Below are 18714 nucleotides of genomic sequence, written 5' to 3'. Positions count from 1 at the left end.
TCTGCTAAAATGGCGGATCCCGGGGAGGCTTCAGTTTCCGGCGGATGGATTACCCCCTTGGTTTCGACAGGTGGCATGGTTTACAGGGTCGGGAACAGACCACACAATCTCACATCTGTATAAAAGTGAAGTCAACGCATCTTGACCTCGTGGTTTTTTGTGAGAGGATTTTTTTCAAAGGCTGGATAAATTATCTGTAAAAAAAGAAGTAGGCTAAGTCCTTCCACAGCAGAGAAATTAATATTTTTTAATAAAAATCTATAAAAAAAGTGAGACATTGTGGCTTGATTTCTTTTATTAATATTCATTTTTCATGACTAAAATAACATTATGCACAGTGAGGAGCCTACAGGTTACAAGCTTCACATATTAGAAAAATACAATAATAAAAACAACAACACATTTTTTGTCAAGGTTGTCAAGGTTGTTTCAGATCAACACCTGCAAGTGACCACTAGATGTCACCGTTGAGACGGGTGTCGGATTGTTTCGAAGCCTCGACACAATATGGCATATTTGCTTCAACTGTTTAATTGTTTCACGAAGCCTCGATCTGCCCACCACGTTAGCTGATGTACAGTTTGGTAAAAAGTAGTTATTAAATCCCCAGAAAATAGCTAACTTCCCTGTTGACATGTATGAGGAAGTTAAGGGTGCTGAATGAACTAAAACCAAACCAGTAGAACGACTGATACAGCTAGAAGTGTGTTTCTCCTGCAGAGGGCGCACAGTGGCTCTTAATGCCCAATTCACACTATACTGCAGAGGGTTTCCAATTCTGTTCCTGGAGATCAGCTCTAACCCTGATGAACTGAACCAGCTCCTGATATTCAGGAGCACTTGATAATATAGACAAGTGTGTTTGATCAGTGTTGAATCTGAACTCTGCAGGTAGATCCCCAGGAACAGGATTAGGCACCCCTGCTATAGTGGTTGTTGTCTAAAATTGTTGTGTGGAACTTTAAAACGTGTTATGGCCAGGCTTAATGATCCTGAGTTTATACACTTACACTTTAACATATCAACACAAAATACACAAACCGTCAATAATACGAAACTATCAAACTCGACATTCTATTAGCGATGTCCAATTGGAAAGAATAATTATTTTTGAGTCAGATCTTAACTGAGATAAACCACTGACATTTATAAACTGACATCCACTATTTATTCATATTCATATTTTTATTATTATTTAATAGTTATATTTTTAGTTAAGTGCTTATTGTAGGCCTACGTATTTATTGAATTATTTTAGGCTATTTAGGGAACTGCTATCATCAGACAGCACCTTTATAGCTAAAACTAAATAGAATTTAAAAAAAAGTATAATGTATAGCCTAGATAAGTGGTAATAGCCTAACTATTTTATTACAATGGCTTTATTTAATAATAATAATTTAACAGTGTGATTTAATTATATCATCAGCTTTGAATTGCGATGTAACAGATAAAACACAATATAAATGTCAAACTCAGAATTATCTATAAAACGATAAAAATCCTATCTTTATTAACGTAACATTTCATGTCATGTGAATCGTGTTATCGAATCAGACCAGAATCAGTTCGAGACAGTTTACCCCACCCCCTTTTTTACTCGGTTTCCTGTGTATTTCTTTTCTTCTCATCTTTCATTTCTTTTTTGGTGTCACGTGTTGTTACGCTCTGTTTAGATTTGTAGACAGAGGTGATGTTTTTATTTCTGTAACATATATTTTTGCATACAATGAAGATATCTGTGTCTTTCCTAGTGCTGACTTTGTCCGCACAGGTGTGGTCCAACATTTGTCCATGTGCACGAGAGGAACTCTGTCAACCCATTCGATCCCAACCGGCGTTTGAGGTGAGTTACAGTTCATCTGAGTCTGAACGGACACACCATATCAAACCAAGTGGCATTTGAAAACACATATTATGCTAGATCAGTGTTTCCCAACCTTTTTTTTCAGTCAAGGCACCCTTTGAAAATTAAAAAAAAATTGTCCCACCCTACGCTAGTGTTGTCACGATAGGCCTACAGCACTACTTTGATACTATACCTTGAAATGTATCGACTTTCAATACCACAGGGAAGAACTTCTGAATATAGGCTTACTGTCTGTCATATAGATATTTTTAAGATTATAAAAAAATGTTGTCCATCCATTTAAAGTCTAGGAAATCATTAATTAATTTATTCTAAAGAGATCACTTTACATGATGACATATTTAACGAAGGCTTTTATTCATATATAAACATTGCTCAACATTGCAAATCTCACCTAAATGTTTGCTCACTAAGTGTATTTGTGTTTTTATATTGGGATAATTTTGTTATAATTGCGCAAGATAGCTTGTTTTAAATATATTTTATAATGTAATAATTTCACAGTGAATCTTTAAATTAATGTTGAAACAACATAAAGACATTATATTTTAAATAATTGTTCAATGGCATCTTTTTATGAATGAAGGCCAGTATCACTGATACCAATCCTGCAACTGATATCTTCAATTATTTAAACATTAATTATCACCATTCAACACTAGTACAGTATCATTGAAAGCTATCAATTTTAAAATGTATTAGGCTCCAAAAATTAAAACAACTTTTCATTTAAGTGAACTTAAAACAATCTTCACATAAGCCCATAATAAATTTCATATTTACCTGTGCCCACCTGTCTACAGGTAGGAAATACACAGAAATGTAATAAAGTTATCAAACACTTTAGTCTTCACTAGCCTGGCTAACGCCAGACCCAATTCTCGTTGAGACTTGGGTCTGGGAACCACATGCGCATTTTCTCGTATTTGAGGCGTGGTTTACGAATGCCCGGCGCCGTTTATTGGGTGCTAAGAATGTCTATCAAATGCGCCTGTACGTAGCTCATAACCAATCGTTTCCATTATACCAGATGACGTATGTATAGACGCCAAAAGCTGCTCTTTTTTCAAAATAAACTTGCGTTCTAAACTACTTAGAACAATATCTAAGGCTGCATCAAAAGGTAGCTTCGCGTCTGCTGCCATGTTGAATCCATAAACAAACTGCTTAGTTGTGTCGCATAGATGTCGTCATCGTCTTGCTGCTCCCTCCCCGTTCTGTGATTGGTTCCCTAAACGAGGCGGAAATCAGGTCCATGGTTTCCAGACTGCCTTTCAGCGAGAATAAAATCGCACTGCGCAAAGGCAGTATGGGGAAACCCAGGCTAAGTCTTCACTGCATAAATGATAAATTAAATATAGATTAATCCTCAAAGCTACCAGCGTTTTTTAGTCAAGAGCAGTGGGTAAGTTTCTCTGTTCCCTGTGTTCTGTGATTCTGCTGTCACTGCACATGTGGATGTCACACGCGTCCCATTTCTCACAACTCTTAACGTTAATTTAAGAGTTTAACTAATTTAAGACTGCTCTCATGAGTATACTCGACAAAACAGACATTTTGGCCGCGGCACCCCGGTTGGGAAACACTGTGCTAGATCATTAGTAGTACATTAATTTAGTAGTACATTCATTTAGTGACATTCAGTGTCTAAAACTGTCCGTTGTTTAGCTTCTTTGTGGCAGTACCAAGAAAGAAACTTAACTGCTTTATATCTTCACTTTTTAGCTCATTCACTCACTATAATTCATCATCACCAATTACTGCTGCTGCATGCTGTTTTACTCAGAACTTTATAAATAACTGATTTGAAGAGAATAAATTAAACACAACATTAAAGGGGTTATGTTACGCTTTTCCACTTTTTCAACTTTAGTTAGTGTGTAATGTTGCTGTTTGGGTATAAAAAATATCTGCAAGGTTGCAAAGCTCAAAGTCCACTCCAAATGGAGATATTTAACTTAACAGAACTTTTCTAGAACTGCAGTGAACGGCTCGTTTGGACTACAATGCATTTTTTTCTGGATCTTATGAAGCCACAATGGTAGGCTATTCATTTAAATAATCACCGCTCATGGAATACGCAAAAAGGGGGAAAAGGCCTGCCTGGTTGAGCTTTATTATAGAAGAAGTGTTGTCGCTATGTCAAAGAGACACTGATGTTTTATCCTCAACATTTCCAAAACTCATTTGTTTGACCTTCAAGGCTGACGAACTTGGTTAAAACTTATTTTAAACACTGTTCCTGAACATTATAACCCAAAATATCTGTGCGCTGCACATTTTATGGAGATCAGCTTGTTTTCCGTTGCTTTTGTTAGCTCTACCTTTTGTAAGACAGTTCACCGCTGCTTAGGAAAATGAACCATGGTTTTGTGATCGATTACTGTTTGTATTACCTTAGTTTCCAACAAATGTCATGATTAAATGGTGGATATAACATTGTGTATATAATGTGTATATATATATATATATATATAAACGTACCACTCTGATACGTCCTGTGAAATCCATTCTGCATGATCCTCTAACATTGTCAGGGTCTGAATCAGGCTTGAATTGGTTTGAAATTGATGCCATCCTCAATATTTACACTTGACAAGAACTCGCAATTATGGAAAGCAATTATGACACTCCATGTCAGACAATACATTCCCTGAACACTAAGCACTGCAAATCACTGTGAAAAATAATGCATTTCATGAACAATCAATCATGAAAACATATCCTAGTACACCCCAAAAACAAAAACAAAACTTTGTGAAAGGGCATAATAGGACCCCTTTACATTTATTTAAGGTAATTTTTTGTGTCTGAGTAAAATACACAGATTATAACAATGTATCGTGATAAAGACAATAATCTCTATTAAAAATAAAATTAAAATAAAACTCTTATCTTTTTTTCTAGAAAGCTGTCTAACACAAACAGGTTATGCATCTATTCCAGGTTTTTGTATTTGATGTTGGAAAAAAGGCTTGGAAGTTTTATGACTGGACGAAAGTTACAACAGTTGCAGCTTTTGGACAATATGATGCTGAACTCATGTGTTATGCTCACTCTAAAGGAGCTCGATTGGTCCTGAAAGGTAGGATTTGACTAGACGTTATAGCAAAGTTTATTTTGTCTTTTGTAAGTATTTTGTAGCCTACACTGTGAGTGAAACTGGCGAAATTCTGACAGTAACATACATTTTCAATTAAAACAGTAATATACAATAGAAAACAATGCATTCTAGGCAATATTTGTAATTTTCAAGAAAATAGACATGTACTGTGAATTAACTGCACCCAAATTCGCCAGTGACACTCAAGAGGCTCAAACCACACCCTACCTCATTCACCATTCCATACATTAGTTTACTAATATAGTACAGAGTGACAGAGTGAATTAAAAGAAGTGAGTGAATTCAGACACTGATGAAACACCTGATAAGCACTGAAGGAAATAGAAACAAGAGGAGAAAAAAAAAAGAAACACAATAACTACAACTGACTCCCAGCCACGAGAGTGTGAAACCAGTTTACAAATCAGTTTAACATTATTTATTTCATACATGTAAAAACGTTCTTGTTGAGAATTAACAGAGAGTTGTTGAAGTTTTATTGAAAATAATACAGTTTGTAAGTGTTTGCTTTAGTTGAGCTCATTTATTTTTCTCTGGCTGCGGTGACAGTGAGTTTATAAAGCACTTTTTTTTTAAAAGGCCAAGAGGAAGTTGTTGATCAGGTGTTTTTGGCGTGCCATTGTGACGATAATCATCTTGGACTTTGATTCACCGATCTCTTCCTGTGTCTAATCTTTGATTTTATTTGTATTTTAGTTTTATATTTATTGATACAGCATGTGTTTCAGTAATAGGTTATTTTGAAGAACAATAAAATCATACAGTGCATAAAACATTGCTGCAATGATATTGCATATTGATATTTAAAGGTGCTCTAAGCGATCTCGCGCGTTTTTTAGGCCAAAACCTTTTTTTAACATAACTTACCGCAAACATCTCCTCACTATCCGCTAGCTGCCTGTCCCCTGAACACACTGTAAAAAAACGCGGTCTCTGCACAAAGCCCAAGCTCCACAAACAGCAGCAAAAACAAACAGCAATAAACAGAGCGACCCGCACCACGAAACATAACAAACTGTTCCAGCCAATAACCGACAAGAATGATGTGGGGTGGGGTTTGGGGGGTTATTGCGTGGATGAGGAGGAGGGAGGGTCTAGCTAGCCTCCGTTTTGTTTGATAATAATTCAAACATCAACAAGAGGTTACGCCAACCGAGATCGCTTAGAGCACCTTTAAGATGCTCAGATGAGGTCGTTTATATTATCCACGATAATCGACCTCATCTGAGTAGCTTTAGGGGCCGTTTATGTTCGTTATTTTAAATGTAGATGCGCGAAAAGTTCGCCCAAATAGAGAGAGACGCCGTCTCAACTCTCGCTTGTTTTCCCAGGCAAGGTGAAAAAGAAAATCAAAGTAGTCTTTAGGGCTTTATTTTCACAGAAGTGTGCAAATTCCAGCGCGCCGCTTCACGACACGCTTCAGTTATGGTCATAAAATGCGAGACTAGCCTGCTGCGAGATGTAGCTAAACCAAACAACTGTTTACGATAGAAGTTTTAAACGAGTAACAGAAACAATCAGTTTGCAACGACTGTATCAAATCTCAGCTTTGGGAAGGTAAGATATACAGGTAAAGATTAGGACTGCGAGAAGAAGAAATAGAGAATGTGATGGAGATGAGAGAGGAAGAAGAGCAGGTGTTGCATAGCCTACTGTGCCCATGAGATTAACTTTTTTTATAATGTATTGTATTCCTATTTAACACATATAAATGTTCTTTGCTAATTACAGTGGAAAATATAAGCTCAATTTAACAACACAAGCACTATAAAATATAATTCCATAATAGTAGTGTTGTATAAATATTTGTATATGGTCCTCGAATATGTGATATTTCACTAGTATCATCACTGGGATATCCTCCTACGTACTTCCGCTCAATTTTCATTTTCCTGCAGTACTACGTCTGGGCTTGCGGTATATTCTTGGGTTTTCGCCGATCAATTTTTCACCGGTCCAATCAGCGAACAGAGGGAGTGGTTGAGAACGATGACACTGAGGTCGTGCGTTACTTTGAGTTGACATACGTCATGAGACTCACGACCAAACGTTAGCGATTGGTTATGGCAGATCCAGAGTGGCTCTGGGCAGATTCAATAGTTTTAAACTTCAACCGAGTACCCACCTTCAAGGAAGTTAACCCTCTGGGGACCCCATTTTTTTTTACATAGCAGCAAAATAGATTTAAAATACTCCGTCATTTTTGTCATACAGACTTAAGAAATATGAAAAAATAAGCTGTTAAATGTCTCTTTTTTTATGTGTCCACTTACAATCGAAATAAAACATTGTGCTTTTGTAAAATAAAGAAAATAAACAGGGTGTGCTTTCTGCCTTTTCTTTCTCTGTGAACTTTTTTTCTGGAACACGTCTGTGAACTTAAAGGGTTAGTTCACCCAAAAATGAAAATAATGTCATTAATGACTCACCCTCATGTCGTTCTAAGCCCGTAAGACCTCCGTTCATCTTCGGAACACAGTTTAAGATATTTTAGATTTAGTCCGAGAGATTTCTCTCCCTCAATTGAAGCTGTATATACAGTATACTGTCCATGTCCATAAAGGTAATATAAACATCATCAAAGTATTCCATGTGACATCAGTGGGTTAGTTAGAAGTTTTTGAAGCATCGAAAATACTTTTTGGTCCAAAAATAACACAAAATAAGACTTTATTCAGCATTGTATTCTCTCCCGGGTCTGTTGTCAATCCTTCACAGTTACGCTGATGGCGTAAGACGCTGATGACGTATTATCTGGTGCGCCCGAGCTTCATTTATAGACTGAGGGAAACGCACGCTGTAAAAGTGTCTCATCCGCAACATGCACATTTACGCACCATTAAAAAATGATATCCACGCAAACAATGTAGAATAGCTTGAATATAGCGTGCGTCTTCCTCAGACTGTAAACGAAGCTCGGGCGCACCAGATAACACGTCATCAGCGTCTTACGTCAGCAGCGTCACTGCGGAGTCCTGAACGCAGATTGACAACAGACCCGGGAGAGAATACAATGCTGAATAAAGTCTTATTTTGTGTTATTTTTGGACCAAAAAGTATTTTCGATGCTTCAAAAACTTCTAACTAACCCACTGATGTCACATGGACTACTTTGATGATGTTTATATTACCTTTATGGACATGGACAGTATACTGTATATACAGCTTCAATGGAGGGACAAAAATCTTTCGGACTAAATCTAAAATATCTTAAACTGTGTTCCGAAGATGAACGGAGGTCTTACGGGCTTAGAACGACATGAGGGTGAGTCATTAATGACATTATTTTCATTTTTGGGTGAACTAACCCTTTAAACAAAACTCAGCGAAAACTATTCACCCAGGCATGAGCAATATATCTTTATAATCATTTAAGTGTGTACTTTTAAATGATCTAATTCAAAACTAAAACAAATATTCTCTGTTTATGTAATCTATATAAAAAGAGCGAGTTCTCATTTCAGCTCATTATAGCTCGTTGTCTTTTAATGTGACCACGCCCACGGAGAGCGCGCACTATTCAAACACAAATGATCTGAGGCAATACATGCAAACCGGCCACATCCGCTGGATAAAACACATCAGGTTTAATCAGGTTTAATCAGATGAATGTACTATGTGTCATTTTGCGAGGCTGTGATGAATAATCCTGGGAAATTTACCTCAGAAGTGCTGGTTTCACTTCGAGGAGCAATGGATCCAGTTGAGGATTAGTTGTATGTTTTTTATTCGTATATGCTTTGTTGTAATCGCGATATAGAATGGTGTCTGTAAACCGCAAAAAGACTGTTTACATATGAATCGCGTTTCTGTGTGTGATGAATGAACGGCATATATGCGCTGTTGCTACTAGTTGTGGCTAGTTTTTGATAAGTTTTTACTGTAAAATAGACATCAAATAAGCTTTTGTTAGCCAGTTTCTGCTCATATGTTAAATATATAGTATGTTTTGTCAAAAATAAACTCATAAACTATAGATGTTATAGTGTTTGTTCCAATGTAACGTTAGGCTATATCAAACTAATGAATCCTTAACTTTGAAATATGTATGATACTTTAAAAAAGAAAGATTACACTTGAAATATTGTTAAAATTGTAATTGTTGTTGATTTACATGTGAACACTTTTTAATAAAATAGCAAAAAATATATTTTCAAGGTAGATGTAAAATAATCTTTATAGGTCAATATAAGCCTTCTCATTAAATTATGTATTATTGTTTTTTATTAGTGACACATTTGGGCAGAGGATGTATTCCAATACTTTCTGAAAATAGAGTATGAGAATTAACTGCACACTATTACTAGAAATGTTTACCTTGGATATTATACAATTTGCAGGTATAATTTATTTTATTTTATTTTTTTAAATCCAGGTTTCCGGGTATGACTATGTACTAAAAATGTGCTTTTGACTTTAATTTATATTTAGATTATATATATATATATATATATATATATATATATATATATATATATATATAAATTTATTTTGTCCTCATATTCTTTCTTGTGTGACACACCTGAATGAAAGGCTCATTATGCAAACTCAGTATGCGGGCCATTGTCTTCTCAGGTGTGAACCACTCACTATACATGATGGTTTTGGATCGTCCACGCCCATTGCGCATATTGCCTTCCCAAACAAAAAGTGTTTTACAAAATGTAAATCAATGTATTGTTTTATGTGAATGACTAGGCAGGATGATTTTCAGATCATTTTGAAGGAAAAACTCTAGACGACAACATCCATTACTCAAAAGTATTGTGAACACATATTTACTATGTGTTTTGTGGCATTATTTCAGACACTTTTATTTTTTGTTTTTTTGAATAACCATGCATAAACATTATTCTCTCAAAAATACAAACATGTACATGCATGTTGCTCACATATTATGGTAGCCCTGTTTGTGATAAATAGAGCGTAATTACACCTTTACCATTAACCCTCTGGGGTCGGCAATCACGCCGGCGTGATCTGCTCGCTTTTTTTCTTATCAGTGCAAAAGAGATTCAAAATACTCAGTTGGTTTTGATATATATGTGTTCATTGCAGTGACAATTTTTTTCCCAAAACTTACCAACCACGCATAATATTTTTTTTCTATAAAATGCAAACATGTAACTTCCATTTTGCTCACATATTATTGTAGCAGAGTTTGTGCTGAATACAGCAGAATTATGTTGGCCAAATGTATGTTGTAATTAGCTGAAATAAGCACAAATGTCAGGGCATGTCAAAACATCTCAAGGGCCCCAAAAACCCCTCAGACCCCAGAGGGTTAATATGTTTATAAGCAAATGTCAGGGCCCCAAAAACACCTTGGTCCCCAGAGAGTTAATGCTTGTCAATGGAGAGTGGCCAGACTCCCTGTACACATGAAATGTACGAGAGTCTGGTAGGACCAGGCTAGTCAGCAGCAGGGTAAACCAAGAATATTCCCAAACATAGACGGCAAATACCACAGCGGTAGAAGTATAACAGGTTTAAGAATTAACTTAGCATTAGGTCTAGTAATAATTCAAACAAACGTCCGGTGAGCAGCGGTAGCAAGACACACCAGCGTTCACTCCCAGCGTCCTCAAAGTAAAATAAAATATAAAAAACGTTAAATATTATTTATACATAATGGCTAGGTTAAAATATTAAACATTGTTTGTGATATTAGCTCACTTTGCAGCAAAAGTTGGCACTGTTGGCTTTTAATATTTTGAGAAATAAAAACATGTGTTAAAGTTATGCAAATGGTTAATTATTTGTATGACTACATCATAAAGAGTCAAGTCTTGTAAAAGCAATAGATTGAAAACATTGATATTTCATAAAAGTGTGTAAATAATAGAAACGCAGTTCAAAATGGCCTTTCTTTAAATCCAAATGTACTTTGAGTATTTCATTTGTGAAGGTAATGCATGCCATGTACTCACTATACTCCCAATTACAAGAAGAAAAAAACTTCACACTGGATGTGTGACAGGCTGTGGAATGGGGTTTGGCTGAGGAAAATTTCAGTCAAAAGTTTTATTTTTATTTTTTTGCTTTAATCCCTGTGACTACAAACTTAATTATTTCTATAAAACATCAACAACTAAATCTCTGTTAAATCTCAACAAGAACTTTTGTACATGTATGAAATAAATAAATAAACAATCAGCAGAGGAATCTCAACAATGGTGACAATCAAAAGTTTCATGTCGCAATGCATGCTGGGTGTAATGTAATCCTTTTGATAAGGGACACACACCGAATGAGATTGTGAATCAAGAGACTATATGATGGCTATGTCATCATCAATACATAACTATAAGCATTCAATGGTCATCATAATTTTTTTTTTTTGCCATAACAAATGTGCTTTGAAAAAACACAGTTTAAGCAACCAGATGAAAAAAATAAATTGTTTAAAAAGCCAAAGTGTTAAAAGCCCAACTGAAGCAAACACTGTTATCCATAATGATTGACCACATCAAACCTTTTCAATTAAACAACATCTCTGTTAATTCTCAATAAGAGCTTCTCTAGACATATGACAGAAATTAAGTCAAACTGGTTAGTAATTAGTGTAATAATAGGCAATGGCTGGAAGTCAGTTGTAGGTCTTGTGTTTCTGCTCAGCTCTTCTCTTTTTTTCTGTTTTTGTTGTACCTCCTCTATCCTTCATTAAATCTAATTATTAACAGCAGGTGTTCATCACTAATGCTCAACAATCACTTACATATTCACTTAATTATCTCACTACGACACTACATCAATGTTACTTTTACTCTTTGTAGTGCAATCACTGCAGGATTGTCTTGTAGGGTTAAAAGGGTTAAAGGTGTGGGATAAAAAGACACACCCACAGTAATACAATGTAAGTTAAAAAAAAAAATTATATACTGGCAAGTAACAAAACTGTTGCCAGTAGTTTACCGTAAAATTTTGTTTTTGTGGGTTACCATTGTGCTGATAAATAGAGTCTTGTGCTTCAGTCCAGGACAAGATCAAGAAACATTGATAATTTGCTGCATGTCGCATTATAAATATTAGTTTATAAAATTAATGGCAGTTGGCCAATTAAAGGCGGTTGTTTTTTGCAAATAAAAATAATTTTTAATTTAGTAACATACTGTAAAGTAGATTACAGTAAAGAAATGTACAATTAAAAGTAAATTACTGGCAACATTTTACCATTAATTTACAGGTCAAAGTTTTACTGAGTACATTTCTAATCATACAATGTTTTTACATTTTTTGAACAACATATGAACAACACCCTTGCAAAACCCACTACCATGATGGTGGAGTATTGTGTGTTATTGCCAGGGATTTTCTATGTAGTTGTTATAGTGTAATAGGCTATTCCGTTTGGTTGCTATATTGCCCCAATTCAAAACAGCCACCCACTATTATCTATAATATTCTGGTCTTTAGATATGGCCTGAGTCCTTCAATATAAATCCATGGGATTATTTTTGCCAAAATCAAAACCCTTAAAAATAATAACACACCTATTCTCAAGAAGCCACATGATTTGAGGTATCATTCCTGCCTAAACGGTACTAGGGAATATATGTCCCAAAGTTCAATACTAAGTTTTTTTTTTTTTTTTTTTATCACTAACCCAAAGTATGAGCTAAAGTGACTTTATCACTGATCATATTGACATGATTGATGAAATGTTCTTCACAGGAGATGTGCCACTGCCAGATATTGTGGATCCAGGAAATAGGACAGCTTGGATCCAGGCAAAGGTCAAGTTGGCAAAGAGTCAGTTTATGGATGGAATAAACCTAGACGTTGAGCAGGCGGTGCAGACCGGTTCCCATGAATACTATGCTTTGACAGCCCTCGTCAAGGAAACCACTGAAAGTTTCCACACAGAGATCCCAGGCTCTCAGGTAAAACAGCACATCTGACAATGATGTCAAATAGGCACTTTCAAAGCCCCTGACATACTGTCTTCTCCTCTTGAATCATAGGTATCATTTGATGTGGCTTGGTCTCCCAAATGCATTGATAAGCGTTGCTATGATTACCTTGCCATTGCCGATTCATGCGATCTCTTGTTTGTTATGTCCTATGATGAGCAAAGCCAAATCTGGGGTGATTGTATAGCCATGGCCAATGGCCCCTTCAATCAGACATTGACAGGTAAGTAATTTAGAAATAAAAAAATTAGTCCATTTGGTTTTTGAAAATTTGATCTCATGCAAATGTCTCATTCCCTCCATCCAGGAATGGAGGTTACAATAGTAACCAAGATGTTGGTTTGACCATAACATTATAAATTATGTTTTCATGTTTCCATTTCAAAATGCACACTTAAAGTTAAGAAATATGTCTTTCAGCCTATGATCAATACATCAGCATGAACATACAGTCAAAGAAACTTGTGATGGGTGTTCCATGGTATGGTTATGACTACAGCTGCCTACATTTTTCAATGGTAATATTTTCAGTACTTTTTTGAAAATAACATGCAGTACTAGGAACTATATATAGAAAATGTGATGCAATAAACTAATAAATATGTCAAATAAATTCATAGTTAAACACCAATCTGAAAAAGTAAGCTTTCTCAACAAAGCTGGCAAATAACTTGCTTAGGGAAAAGGGTGAAATATAACTATACTTGCTGAGTTTTTTTGTTGTTGCAAAAACTGCTCAACTTGTTGTGCTTGGATTGACCAGAGAGGTCTGTCAAAATTCCTCTGAGTAGCCACTGTGATTTGCTAATCACTTGAATATAGTATTCATTTCAAAATACTCGTAAACAACCTTCCTTGTTTTGGCACTAGATCATCTTCTGCACCTGCAGCGATTGCGATTTCTTTCACCACTGATGTTGAAATTGTATGAAAATGTACGAAACTTAGGTTGTACAAGTGTATGACATAGTTTTTTATTTTTTTTTATGGTGAGGTTTATGTTGTACGTTTTTTACAACCTAGATCATATGACAATTGTGCCATTTCGCAGGACTGATTATGACTTCTGTTGAGACTGGATTGGGCCTAACATACAAACACATATAATTATATTCTGAAGTATTGTAATTGTGAATAGTCGTGGTTGACCAATATTGTTTTTTTTAATGCCAATATCTTAGAGAGCAGGGTGGCTGATGGCCGATATAATGCCTATGTATAAATAGTTATATATATCCAGATAAAGAAATTGTATGAACAAATATGAATAAAAAAGGAAGTAAACACTGTAACCAACAGGGTACTGGGTTTGTGTGCACTGGGAATCCCTTTTTTTCCCTCTCTCTCTCTTATAAAGGTAACACTAATGTACATACAGCACACAGTGAAAATGACATGATTATATGACATAGTGGGTAACAGAGTAACCGTGAAGTGAACTCCAGTGAAGCTGAACTCTCCTGTCCGTATTTAATTAACATGGACCAACCATCACGCAACAAACACGTTCTTGCAGGCTACAAATGCGCACTTCAGAATATCTGACAGCTGGATTTGACTAAGTCTGGAAGATTTGTGAAATTAAATGTTTATTAGATATTCAAAGATTTATTTAAATAATATAAATGCGCATTTGCTGAATGCTGATGGTAAATGAGAAAGTATTTTTGCCTTTCTGTTACTAATAATATAAAAGTAAATGCTATAAAACTTTCTTTAAAAGTTATATCTAGTAACGTATCAGACAGTGTTAAACAGAGACTTATAACTAATGAAGACGGAGAATGGGATCGCTCTCCGCTCAAGTGCTGCGGTTCTCTGATCCGATGTCCTATTCCTATTCGATTGTGAACCGATTGTGCGTACACACTTTGGAAAATCAAATGAAAACTATTTTGAAATTTAGTGAGATTAATGAGCAGCTGTGCTCATTGTTTTGTGAATTTTTCCCACATGAATCTCAATACTTATGAAGGTTTTTTTTCTGTCTTCGACTGTCTTCTGTCTGCTTTTATCTGGCTTGCTTCGATAGTGGACACTTAATATTCAACAATATTATTGATCTGAGTCTGACTACACTTACTATTGGATGAGAACTGAACTGAGCTGGACGATGACATCACTGTTTTCTACAGAGCTCCTTTATAGCCAAATTGGACTAATTTAATAAACGATGATCTTTATAACAGAACTGAATCAACACTGAACTGACTTGACAGCTGAACAATGACACTTTTCTTTCTTCTTTTTAGAGCTGCTTTACAGCTGAATTGAACTCTGTTCGAATCATTATTTTCCTGTTGATCACTGTAAAGCTGCTTTAAAACTATGTGTGTTTAAAGCACTGTAAAATTAATCGTAATATTGGCCTATTTTTTGATGACCAGTATTGCAGCCTATTCAAATAATAAATCCTAATTCATCATAATACAATAGTTTAATTGTGTGTTTTCAATGGACCATATTCAAAATGTTTTGCACAAAAACAATTGACTTAAAGTGGGCAAAAATAAGGAATTGACTATGATCCTGAACTGACCCTTGACTAAACACAAACACATACAGAGGGGTAATAACACAATTTTTTTATTATAATATATAAATTGTTATTGAAAAGTTATTACAACAATAAAGTTATGTAGATTAGACAATAGAACAGAGAAGTCATAATTGCTTAAACTGATATTCTGTTTGACTCTCTCTTTGTTATTCTAACAGGATGGAATATGTACAATTCCAAAAGTGCCATTCAGAGGGGCTCCATGTAGTGATGCATCCGGGAAACAAATTCCCTACAGCATCATGATGAAACAGATCAACAGCTCAATATCAGGAAGACTGTGGGATGAGAACCAGAAAGCTCCATATTATAATTACAAGGTACAGTATTCATTCTAAATGTTTAATCACAATATTTACTTCAGTACAAAATACACCTTTTCAAACTTAATGCAATTTCAGTGGTCAGCGTTTTATGCTCAGGATATTGAGTTTATATGAGTCAATGTATTTTAGACAGACATGTTATATTTTCCCTAAAATGCATAAGATTTTTATTTACAGGACACAGAAGGCAAGGTCCATCAGGTGTGGTATGATGACCCAGAAAGTATTGCTCTAAAAGCTGCCTATGTGTCACAACGTGGTCTGAAAGGAATCGGAATGTGGAACGGAAATCTCCTGGACTACAGCAGTGACCCAATCGCCCAGCAACAGACTGTGGACATGTGGAACGCCCTAATACCCAAAGTGCACAGGGAGTCTGCTGCAGTCCTATAGGATTCTGCTGTCTCTTGTTGTCAATATTCACACAAGGTCTGAGTGACAGAAGAAGTGCTTACCATAAATATGTGTCATATTTATGATTAATTTGATTGTTTTATAGTTATCCGAATAAATATTCCTTGTCAGCAAGCATACTAAAATGTAATCATTTGCATGAACATAATTTCGCAAATGTAATCCTGCAAATGATCCTAAATCAGCATAACAAGCAATATGTTTGTTTTTCTTGACTGCTCATTTCTCAGAGATTTTTTTTTTTGTGGTAATTTTTACAAATTACAAACATAATGATTTGTGTAGTTAAAGGTATAGCGGAGGATTTTCTTCTTCCGGGTGGGTAGTGTATACTATTGGTCCACCTAAGTGTCAATCATTCTGGTGATATGCTTACGCAAGGCCGTTCACACGCTGGCGTGCGCTAAAAGCACAGGTTGGGCTTCCCACTGATGCCGCAGTCGCGAAGATTCTACTAGACAGGTAAAGTTTGTCATGCTATTTGGAGAAATCCATTTAAAATCACTGCTAGTAGGCGTTCCCTCTCGAGAGCAAATACAGTGTTGCCCATGTGCATTTTTTTTAAAAATAGGAGAGGGCGGGTCTTTTCTAAAATTAGGAAAGATCCTCCGCTATACCTTTAATGTTAAAGGTGAAGTATGTAATTCAAGTCAGTCATTCAAAGGTTGTTTTCCCCAGAAACTCATTATTAAGTTAATTTGGTGTCATGAATGGTGCAGAAATTACATGCTTCATTTTTAAACTTGCCTGGAAAGTAGTGAAACCATGTCTGTGTTTCAAAACACATTAAAAAGCTTTAACATCGTCTCTTTCTTGGAATTCCCAATCAATAGATTCTAGCGCAAATGGAAATCAACAAGACTCTTCTTTTTCAGTGTAGCCCACACTTTCCAAACGTAACTCGATTTTGACCTGTAGTATGGATCACATCTTCCAAACTGGCATAGGATAATGTACCAAAATCCCTGACTTCCACAATAATCTATGATTTACTGCATATTCTTCATCTCTGCCATCACTCTCACTGCTTCTATCCTGCTTGATCTTCTTTCTTACTACGACGACCATATTTTCTGATGCACTACAATCACTATCATCAATACTTTCTGGAAAAGGTACAGCTTTTCCTCTGTCTTCTATAAAACTTACTAACATCAACCTGAAACAAAGGCAAAAAGGCTATTATACTGTCTGCCAGTAATGGACAATTGTGCTGGCTACACAGATAATATGTATCCCCTAAAAGTACTTTTTTACTAAATGTGCCTTAAAAAATTCCCAAAACCTTATAAAACACATTTGGATGTAACATTTTTGTATGTAGCCTACATGTATATGTATTTCCAATACAATGAACTCACAATGGAGCCTTGACAGCATGTCACCTAACATGTCTCCTTCACTTCCTTGTTGCCAAAAATGTCAAGCACATGGCACAAATATTTAAATTTTATTGATGGAATAATGCTGTATTTTAAATGCAATTTATTTTCTCTGCATCCTTTTTAAATGATGATACAAAATTGACAATTTCTTCCCTGTTGAAGAGTTTTACAAAATGAAGAATGATTTAGTACGTATTTTACTGAAATAAGAGTAAGAAAATGTTTAATCTACCTTCAACTTTGTGCTTGATTTTCGTTTTGCGATTTGTTTTGCACCATCTCTGGTTTGGAGTTGTTGTAGCATTTTACTGTAGAAGGTGTGAAGTTCCAGTTGTACATTCTTCAGAAGTATTGTTGCCTAAGTTCTTAGTGTCAAAATATTGCCTCTTCCACCTGTCACGTGCTTTAGAGGCAAACAAAAAAGAATCATTTATACACCCTAACCAACTTAACACCCATTTCACAAACATGACATCTGACAGATTTAAGAGACTGCAATCCTAACATATCTTCTATGAAGACAGAAAGATCATTGAATACTATAACACATTATAGTTACACTTTATTTTGATGGTTCCCGTTAGACATTTTTTTGACTATAAGAAAATTACCACCTACATGTTAACTAAAACTAATAAAGAGTATTAGTTGAGTATGAGTTAGTAGTCTGTCTGTTTAAAATCAGCTAATATTTTATTTTGATGGTCCCCCAACATTCTACTGACTATAATGAGAGTTTGTTGACTCTAACTTTGATGTAGGTGGAATGTTTCTTATAGTCAACAGAATGTCTTAAGGGGACCATCAAAATAAAGTGTTACTCATATTTTTTATAACATAATATTCTATTCGTATAACTTCAGCAATAAAATTTAACAGTAAACCTTCCAGTTACACATTATCCATTAGTCTACTTAAGACATTTAGTACAAGGAACTTTGCAACTACTTTCAAATTGCAAATGTACTTGTAAAGTTACTTATAGTTCGTAGAATGTCTGTTCGGGGGACCAATACAATTATTTGTTAGCAGATATTAAGCAGACAGCTAATACTCTGACCGGTAGTTGACATGAAGTTGCAAAGTTACTTCTAGTTAGTAGAATGTCTTGATATAATAAGA

The 18714-nt window shown here is 35.4% G+C and overlaps 2 protein-coding genes across 2 annotated transcripts in view; one reads left to right on the top strand and one right to left on the bottom strand.

Annotated features, from left to right (window-relative positions):
* LOC306991003 (uncharacterized protein) overlaps positions 1 to 18714 on the bottom strand; it is a 538544-nt gene that overhangs the window by 493034 nt on the left and 26796 nt on the right. The window lies entirely within an intron of this gene.
* ctbs (chitobiase, di-N-acetyl) lies at positions 1556 to 17824 on the top strand. Its single transcript, XM_079596581.1, has 7 exons — positions 1556 to 1846; positions 4817 to 4955; positions 12669 to 12877; positions 12959 to 13130; positions 13328 to 13425; positions 15626 to 15787; positions 15971 to 17824. Exons 1-7 carry the CDS (start codon positions 1730 to 1732, stop codon positions 16184 to 16186), a joined length of 1113 nt encoding a protein of 370 aa, XP_079452707.1. The 5' UTR covers positions 1556 to 1729; the 3' UTR covers positions 16187 to 17824.

This window comes from Phoxinus phoxinus, assembly GCF_949152265.1.
Source record: "Phoxinus phoxinus genome assembly, chromosome: 22".
In the NCBI taxonomy this organism is placed as follows: domain Eukaryota; kingdom Metazoa; phylum Chordata; class Actinopteri; order Cypriniformes; family Leuciscidae; genus Phoxinus; species Phoxinus phoxinus.
This window is presented reverse-complemented; position numbering and strand designations above follow the sequence as displayed.

What these genes read in the sequence shown, in the direction of transcription:
- ctbs (XM_079596581.1), top strand. Translation starts at nt 1,730, where the DNA reads ATGAAGATATCTGTGTCTTTCCTAGTGCTGACTTTGTCCGCACAGGTG. An exon ending in CAGAGATCCCAGGCTCTCAG is followed by an intron (nt 12,878 to 12,958) that starts GTAAAACAGCAC and finishes CTTGAATCATAG; the next exon opens with GTATCATTTGATGTGGCTTG. An exon ending in CTTCAATCAGACATTGACAG is followed by an intron (nt 13,131 to 13,327) that starts GTAAGTAATTTA and finishes TATGTCTTTCAG; the next exon opens with CCTATGATCAATACATCAGC.